The sequence below is a fragment of the Amphimedon queenslandica genome, unplaced genomic scaffold, assembly GCF_000090795.2.
Source record: "Amphimedon queenslandica unplaced genomic scaffold, v1.1 AMPQUscaffold_12875, whole genome shotgun sequence".
Lineage (NCBI taxonomy): Eukaryota > Metazoa > Porifera > Demospongiae > Haplosclerida > Niphatidae > Amphimedon > Amphimedon queenslandica.
Window position 1 is genome coordinate 1 of NW_003546889.1, and position 9,580 is coordinate 9,580.

Sequence of the window (9,580 nt, forward strand, 5' to 3'; positions counted from 1 at the left end):
ATAATAATAATAATAATAATAATAATAATAATAATAATAATAATAATAATAATAATAATAATAATAATAATAATAATAATAATAATAATAATAATAATAATAATAATAATAATAATAATAATAATAATAATAAATTTAATCACTTCAAACTTTCATGTACATGTATGAACAAGATCAAGTACAATGTACATTAATTTACTAAAGGAAATTGCTCAGTTCTTTAAATTAACTATTCATATTATGCTTGTGTTCATTAACTTTAATGAGGGGGGCATGAAAATTCTAAGATGTCCCTGACCCCCTTAAAACACTGTACATTATAATGTACACAATACAACAGTAGAATATCCTCATGCCCCTCCTCCAGTATATTACCAGTAGCAGTAGGGGAACTAGGAGCAGTACCAGTAGTAGACTCATCATTGTAAGTATTGTTGTAATGTTCATAGAGTCCATTAGTCCAACTACCCACTCCTCTAACGTGTAACCAGAAGACATCACTCATCTCTGGGGCTGAACTGATAGTGAATGGGTGCCACTCATACCTAGTGATACTGGGTATCTGAATGAAGACATAGTCTCCTGGTTGATAGTTGAAGTTAGGAGGTCTGGTTATGGAGAGATGTGTCACCTGTATATGAAGAATAGGAGATTAATATAAATTATAAATGTTTTATGAATTACGTTTGACAATTCATAAACTTTCTGCATAGCTTAAGGACATTAATGAGTGTATCAGAAAATGTAATAGAAATTGGGAGTGATTTTGGAGCCATTTTTTGGAGAAAAAAACATGAGTTATAGCCTTGTAGAAAGCATTATTAATAGTTGATATTATTTTTTATTTTTATTATTATTATTACTTTGGATGGTAGGAGATTCACTTCTTCAATATAAGTCCGTCCATAATGAATAATTTGAAATAATTTTGACCGAAATATCTTCTCAATAATAAAGACAATAGCAGGACCAATGAACCACTTCCAGAAGTGAGGCCCATGAAGTATCAATACAATATACCACATGATGTACAAGCAATGCGACCAGTAGAATATCTCAAACTTTCCTTTACGTCTCACAACAGGCAGTGAGCACACACACATTATTATTAGTATTATTAGTAATAGGAATCCTGTTAGTCCAGCAGTACCATAGACCCAACCAATAGTACCGACACCAAACAAGTAATGGACCATTGAATAATTAGAATATATACTGTCATCAATCTCAATGTAACCTATTCATAATAATAATAATAATAATAATAATAATAATAAATGTGTTCTATTTTTAGTAACATACGCCCTGTACTATAGTAGTCTATTATTAAATGTTCCTAATTTCAGATGCTAATAACTCAAAAAATTGAAGTCGGAATCAGCTCAAACTTTCTACACAGCATAAGGACATCAATATGTATCAGAAAATGTAATAAAAATTTGGGGTGATTTCGGAGCCATTTTTTAGAAAAAACCATGGGCTATAGCCTTGGGTATTTTTCAAAATTTTGGTATTTTCTTAAAATTGCAGCAACTTGAAAAATTGAAGTCAGAATCAGCTCAAACTTTCTACACAGCATAAGGGCATCAATATGTATCAGAAGATCTAATAAAAATTTGGGGTGATTTCGGAGCCATTTTTCAGAAAGAACCATGGGCTATAGCCTTGGGTATTAATTGGCATATTAATCAGTTCATAACTATTACTATAACTCACTGAAATTTGCAAGATGTGCCACAAAATGAACAAGAGACAGTGCAATGATAGTATACCCCACAACCTTGTGTAGTTTAATGAACTTGTCCAGTGGAAATAGAAAAGAGAGTCTTGTTGATCTAATAAGTGTAGCAATGTGACGATACATCAGTATAAGGACAACCACTGGAGTGAAGTTGAGACAAGCACCTGCCCCTCGTGCTATTGATATTAGAAACACTGAGAGAAAAAATATAAATATATAAATACCGGTATACACATGTAAATATACATGTACATGTATGTGTAAAGCATCTTTTATTATTATCATTATTATTATTATTATTTACTTGATTTCCTATATCTGATTGCTGCCTCCACAAACAGAACAATATTAATCATAAAGAACACAGATAAGAAGATGAAATACGACAAATCATTTCTGATGCGATTCCATGACAACCAAGAAGGCCAAAGTCTCTCCGAAAGTTTCTTATTTTGACTAAATTTTTGAGGCTTGAGCCAATTAGAAGCACTAGAAATATCATTAATAAATTTATTTTACTTAGTTTATTTATTTATTTGTTTGTTATTTACCTGATTGTTAAGTTGTCAATAATGTCCGGATATTTATCAAAAACATTCTTCAGTTCTTCAAAGGAAATGCTCCCATTTTTATCAGCATCAGCAAAATCAAACAGAGCGCTGAAAATAATAAAAAATGATTTTTAAAAATTGCAAAAAATAATAAACAGTCAGCAACAGTCCAACTAATACTACAATTACAAGTACATGTAGGTGTGGTAGGATAATAATAATAATAATTACTTTGTTAGTGTGTCTAAATTCTCTTCATTAATTCTCAGTGAACTTTCACTGGTACATGATCTGAGGATAATCTTTAATTCATCATAATCAATACTACCATCACCTAGTAAACAATAATAACAACAACAATAACAGCAATAATAATGTATACAGACTAGCCTCTATATAATGGACACTTTGAAAGTGTCTTTGTTATACAGAGGTGTCCTTTATGTGGAGGTTATTTTATACAGTAAGGAATGTAATTGGTACACTAGGTGCTGTCCGTTAAATGGAGGTGTAAGCTATAGAGAGTGTCCATTAAGAGAGGCTATACTGTATACATGTACATTAGCAGATACAAATCACTTACCATCAACATCGTAAACTTGAAAAAGAAACTTGAGTTTATCCAATTGTGTCCCACTCATCAATAAAGTGACTCCATTAATCATCTCATTGAGGCTAATGGACCCATTCCCATCTTTATCAAATATTGAAAAGAAACGACTAGCAAAGAATGAAGACTAGAAAATATAAAATAGTTTTGGAGTAACTTATAAAAATTAGTAAAAAATTCAATTTTGATCGGAATCAACTCAAACTTTCTACACAACATAAGTACATGTATATGCATCAGGAAATGTAATAAAAACGAAGAATTCTCTACTTTTCATTTTTGGCAAAATTCGGTTTGTGACCCTGTACTATAGTACAGGGACTTTTATCCGATTTTGGAGTAACGTTAAAAATTCGTAAAAAAATTTAATTTTGATCAAAATCAGCTTAAACTTTCTACACAACATAAGTACATGTATATGCATCAGGAAATGCAGTTACTTGTGATAAATGAAGTGCCTTTCTGAATCCTTCAAAGTCGATCTGTCGATCGTCACCAGCAATAGAAATAAACTGAGTCTCAAACCACAGCAACCAGTTAGCATCTTTATCAACACTACATTAATATTATTATTATTATTATTATTATTATTATTATTATTATTATTATTATTATACGTGTGAATGTCACTAATTAAATTATATCGCTAGTAATTACTGATGATCAAATAACGTTCACTTACTACCAAATAACAAAGGAATCCAAGCACTGACATCCACTGTAACATTATACACATATCAAGTACATACATGTATCAGTACATGTAGGAACACATAAGATGATACAGTCACTAATAATTGTACAAGTAAATGTACATGTACCGTATAGCCGGTAATTTTGGAGGGGATTAAATTTGGGAAATTTGGCGTTTTGATAGCCATTCGCCAAAATAAAAACCCACCATTTTGAGCTATTATACGCATGCTCAACGGCATGTGGCCATAAATTCGCCAAATTAAAATTCGCTGATCACCAACATTTAGCAATTCGCCAAAATTTATCCCCTCCAAATTATTAGTCTTTAGAATATTTAAGTACATGTATATTATGCTAAATGAAGGGAGAGTATTCTTACCAGGAGAGTTTACTTAACGAGTCCAGCATTTGAGGTACTGTCATTTTACCAGAACCACTGACATTCATTAATAAGAACAATTTATCAAGAAACTACATAATAATAATAATAATAACAACAACAACAACAACAACAATAATAATAAATAATGATGATTGAATGCAGTATAGCATCTATTGTTCATGATACATATTCATTATATTCAATAATAACATACTCCGTCTGTTTCCAGTGCCTTTTTGAATTCATCAGGTTGGAGGAGCTGATCCTCTCCAGCTGTTTCAATAAATAATGTCTCAAACCAAGAGAGGATCTTATGCTTAGTCTCTTTACTATAAAGGAGAGAGAGGAGGGAGAGAGAGAGAGCGGGGGGGAGAGAGCGGGGGAGAGAGAGGAGGGAGAGAGAGGGAGAGAGAGCGGGAGAGAGAGAGAGGGAGAGAGGTATAGTGAATGTTACTACAGTCAGGAGTTACTCTAGAATACTACAATATGCTCTGGCATTGCTTCATAGTAGGGAGTGTGGCATTGTGGACATTCATAAAATATAATTAACTTAAAAGTATGAAAATTGACAATAATCCGATTCCGTGAAAACAATAACAAGAATTCTACTACCCATATCTGTGATTTACTTTTGAAGATACAGCACTATCAATTACACTCTCTCTTCTCTCAAACTGTATATCCTTTATTAATGATTTAACTGAACTTTGTTTATGTCATGATATGTTAATAAACGACCTTCTGCTGATGCATACCTGAGTGCGTACAACAGAATTTAATAGTATTAATAGGAACACGAATTCTTATGTAGCAGACGTGTAGCTATACCTACAGCATAGTCTGTGAGGTAGAGTCTATCATATGAACTAACGTAATCAGGTTCATTCCATCAGATTTTTTGTACTGTTTGCAGTACATGTATAACTATCTACTACATGTACATGTACATACATGATATTGTACATGTAATGGTGTACATGTACATATACACACACATCATGTTGCATTTACAATAATGTATTTACTATGTACACACACACACACTTGATACTGTATACACAATTGTCTATAGTAATTTATTAAGTTGTTAGATGTACTGTATTAGATGTTATTAGTACATGTACTGTATGTACCGATACATACACACACACACGCTTGATGCTGTATACACAATTATTCATAATTATAGATTAATGTCATTAGTTGCTTACACTGTTAATCTGCTTAATCCTCCAATCAGTTCTTGCTGACTGATACTACCAGACTGATGGACGTCAATCAACTGGAACAAGTGATAGGCAAAACCCTATAATAATAACAAGAATAATAATAATAATAATAATAATAATAATATTAATAATAATAATAATAATAATAATAATAATAATAATAATAATAATAATAATAATAATAATAATAATAATAATAATAATAATAATAATAATAATAATAATAATAATAATAATTGAATAATGCACACATGTACATGTATTAATTGGATATACTACTAGTATATGTATTGTAATAATGGAAAGTTTTTAGTTCAAAATGTGACGATTCTGTCCAGTTCATGAATTAATGATCAAGGCTACTTTTGGTAAATTTCATTTTCTTTATTCTTCATAAATTAGTCATAAAATTAATCAAATTCAGCAAACACAAAACTAATTCAAATATTACTTCAACTAAACATCTAAAGTAAATACACACAATACTTACTGGTAGGTCAGTATCTACTGCTGATTTCAAGTCACCCAGCGTCACATACCCTCGACCAGTGACCACCAGGTGTCCCTCCAGTCTACGTCTGATCCACTCCAGTATCTCCCCAGTGGTCTTCACACTGGTACCAGGAGAGAGCTCCTCATTCTCATCAACAGTGATCACTGTATCACTCTCTTTTATAACCTCAGACCCAGTGAACCTGAACTTACTAGTAGATACAACAATAGGCTCAGCTGAACTGGATAGACTGGAATCACTGATATTCAGTGCAGTGTGATTCACATATACTGCCATTGAAGAGAGAGAGAGGGACAGTTAATAATAAAGATAAAGAAGGAATAAAGAAAAGATATAAGCTACTGCAGTGTATGGCACAGAGCATGTGTGTCTACTTATATAGGAAATAAGAGCTCATGTTACAGGAAGTGATGGTGTCTATATTATGATATGAATGTGTATCATAATCTATAATGAATGCATTGTATACTTGTATTAGTACATGTATACTAGAGATTAACTATAGGTAGGTGTAGTATCTGTTAATAGTGATTTGTACTTACTAATGAAATCACACAATAGTTTAGTATTGTTTTTTAAATTGCATTTAAGCTCATTACCCCCCCTGGTGTGGGGGTCTGGTAACTGATACTGTTAATTATTAGAGTAATGTTAAACAAATTGGTGACCAGTGACTGTAATTGTTTCATAATTTTGGTTTAATTAACACTCTCATATACTTGTATGCCCACACAGCAATACACCACAAGCAAACACACATAGAAACACAGCACATGTACAAGAGAGGTAGGGTGAGTCATATCATGGCATCATTGGAATACATTCAATGGGAGATGAAGACCAGTACAGTTGTACATACACACAACAGTGTCTGTGTGTGTGTGTGTCTGTGTGTGTGATGAGGAAGCAACACTGTACATGCACTAAAGGCGGATTTACAATATGACATTAGGCCAGCGTACCGTCAATTTTTAATCAAACGCGTGGGCAGTTTGACCTTTTGACGCATGCTTTCCACTGGAATAAAACCAGATTCTATTTCAGCGTCAACGTAACGTCAGGACTAGCGTAATATTGTAAATCTGCCTTAACAAGTAAGTACATATCTGTATAACGCAAAATTTTTGAGCACTGTAAAATTTTGCGGATTTTGCATTTTTTAAGATTTCCAAAAAAGACATCCGCAAAATTGAATTATTATTAGGGTACAAAATAGCAGATGGCATAAATTTGCAAAAATAAATAAATCTGCAAAATATATTTTTAGGCAAATTCACGCAATTCACAACCCTCAAAAATTGTGTACATGATGTGGGTATGAGAAACAATTAAATAATTAGTAGACTAGTTTAGCAATAGCTACATGGATATGTACGTGTAGTATCTGTTCACAGTGATTTGTATTTTCTAATGATATCACACAATAGTTTAGTATCGTTATTTAAAAATTGTATTGTTTTTGAAATTGTATTAAGCAGCTCATTCTTTAATGTGTGGTCTGGTAACTACGCTATACTATTAATGACTTGGAGTTACAATAGCGTGAAATATTTATTAGTGACCAGTGATTATAATTATTTCATAATCTTGTTTTAACACTTCTATTCACCATGTGTAAGTATAGTGTGTTCCATTAGCTGTCGGGGATATAAAATTGACTCAATTAATTGTGTCATTGTCTTCCAATAGAATCTCATTTACTATTATTATAATTATTAATGAATAGGAATTCTTAGAGCAATGGGGCATGACAGTAGCCTTTTATCACAGAATATGTGAACAAAGTAATTAGCTAAATTAATAATTAATTGACACAAAGTCAAATTTCTTATTTAAAAACATGATTACTATGAGAATGGTATTTTATTAGTGCAACTATAATACAATAATTATACTAATAAAGGGAAGGAGTTAGGAATATTTATATTACAATAAAAACTATATTGTGTACAATAGTTTATTGTACACAATAAAGAGAGGGTAATGTACATGTACATGGTATCATTGGTATCACATGAGAATACACTACATTGAATACAGTATGGAGTGGAAACTGATACATGCATACTGCTGTGTGTGTACATGTACATACAAGTGTGAGACATAGAGGAGACAGTGCATGTACATGATGCATGTATAAGACAATCACATTATCATTACTACAATCACCATCTTATTCCTTTTTAAACTGGTTGCTGTAGACTCACTAGACTGTAATTTGCTGTTAACTCCATAGCTGCCACCATTCTATTATAACCAGCCCCACCTTTATTAAGGTTATCCCACGTGTTCCCATGCTGTATCTGAATGCGTCATAAAGATATCCATGGTGTCTCTATAGCAACCCTATTACGTCATTAGGACCATATTACGTCTTTGGTTTCTATGGACGTCATCAGGTATCCATAGTAACTTTATTTGCGTCATTAAGTAACCATGGCAACCTCTAAGGTGACCTTTGACCGACCAATAAGACTATACTGGACTGCCCACTTCCAGTCAGTTGTAGCTTTTTGTGGTAGAGGAGGGGTCCCTCTTTCTCTCTGTGTCTCCCTGTCTAATGGCTGCTAGCTAGCCTAGCTGTGGTTAGTCCTGTCCCTTTCTCTCTCTCTCTCTCTTCTCCCCCCAACCTTCTCTAGTGAGAAGGGTAGCCATTTTATCCTCTCTACCACTATTTTGTCAAAATTTTATTCTTTTTTCCCTTTTCTACAGGTTAGCTGCCTCCAGTCTCCATTACTACAGTTTTTTACTCACTGCCTGGCCTAACTCCTGACTGGTAAGAGCCTATGGCTTTATCTCACTTGTCTCACTCTATTTTTTCTCTCAATAGGTCTATGGCTGCCATTTTGTCCTGTAACTTATGACGCCCACGCATCATTTGATGGCTACCACAAGTGGAGACAGAATACTGAAGACTGGATGTCATTACAAGTGAGGATTTTAATTAACTTGTGCTTTTGTCACTATGATGTACTTACCATTGCCCTTTAAAATTTGAAAATTCAAATTCAAATTTTAATATTTAAATTCAAATTTTAGTGTTTCATTTCAAATTTTAGTACTAAAATTTAAATTTTATCATTTAATTAAAAGTCCTAAAATTCAATTTTAAATTTACAAGTTGTTTGTCCCAATGTTATGATAAGAACAATGACCCTCATGTTAACTTGTATTCTTCTTCTTTTGATATTAGGAGAGACTGTTATAACCTGCCCTGCTAACTGTGATGATTAATCAAGATCACTGGATTACTTGGACAGTCATACTGGTCTACTTGGACTATCATGTTGCAGTTTACTGGGATGGACACACGAATTGGCACATGGAAGGATGTCTCATGGATAATGCAGTGAGTTACCTATTCTACTACTAGCTGGGCTGGCCGACCAGACCCAGCTAGTAACGCACTCATACAATCCTTGCATGTCATTATATGTATGCCCCCATTTGCATGCGTATAATACCATTAGGGAGGGGCTTGTTACACGAAACATCGCGCGTATGCTATAATGTAAAGAACCCTGTAGTGTAGGTACATTCCCCATTATTACCGACTGGCCTGATACACTTGTTATAGTTGTCCCGTCATACACTAGGCTGTATGTTTCTGGTAATATTTGTGAAGGAGATCCTGTCAAGAATGGAAAGCTGGTGCATTGATTGCAGTAACACGTTAGTGGGTGTGTGTGTGGGTTTGTACCCAACCCACATACACACCACTCATTAGTGTGTCCAGCTTTTCATTCTTGACAGGATCTTTCTCACAAGGTCATATTACTTGAGATATGTTGACTGGTGTGTGCTGGGATGTAGGAATTATAATCATGTATTGCTAGTATAGTGTATGTATGTGTGTG

At 33.2% G+C, this 9,580-nt stretch overlaps 1 protein-coding gene and 1 long non-coding RNA gene across 2 annotated transcripts; one reads left to right on the forward strand and one right to left on the reverse strand.

The window, feature by feature from the left end:
• Window positions 1–178: 178 nt before the first annotated feature.
• Window positions 179–6,008, reverse strand: LOC100639077 (NADPH oxidase 5-like). The gene is made up of 12 exons (XM_011408684.2): window positions 5,700–6,008; window positions 5,192–5,286; window positions 4,195–4,309; window positions 3,978–4,069; window positions 3,343–3,457; window positions 2,876–3,029; window positions 2,524–2,626; window positions 2,293–2,400; window positions 2,046–2,230; window positions 1,717–1,935; window positions 864–1,237; window positions 179–631 (listed from the first exon to the last, which is right to left on the reverse strand). The coding sequence occupies exons 1-12, from the start codon at window positions 5,997–5,999 to the stop codon at window positions 260–262; spliced, it is 2,232 nt and encodes a 743-aa protein (XP_011406986.2). The 5' UTR covers window positions 6,000–6,008; the 3' UTR covers window positions 179–259.
• Window positions 6,009–8,185: 2,177 nt separating this feature from the next.
• Window positions 8,186–9,216, forward strand: LOC109586434 (uncharacterized). The gene is made up of 4 exons (XR_002187027.1): window positions 8,186–8,308; window positions 8,436–8,499; window positions 8,554–8,654; window positions 8,917–9,216. It is a non-coding gene; the product is annotated as an uncharacterized LOC109586434 (long non-coding RNA).
• The last annotated feature ends 364 nt before the right edge of the window (window positions 9,217–9,580 follow it).

Bases quoted from the DNA above. Each gene is read 5' to 3' on its own strand.
- LOC100639077 (XM_011408684.2), bottom strand. From the start codon at position 5,999: ATGGCAGTATATGTGAATCACACTGCACTGAATATCAGTGATTCCAGT. The intron at 4,070-4,194 runs GTATGTTATTAT...ATTATTATGTAG, and splicing joins AGGCACTGGAAACAGACGGA to TTTCTTGATAAATTGTTCTT. The intron at 1,936-2,045 runs GTAAATAATAAT...TTTTTCTCTCAG, and splicing joins AATCAGATATAGGAAATCAA to TGTTTCTAATATCAATAGCA.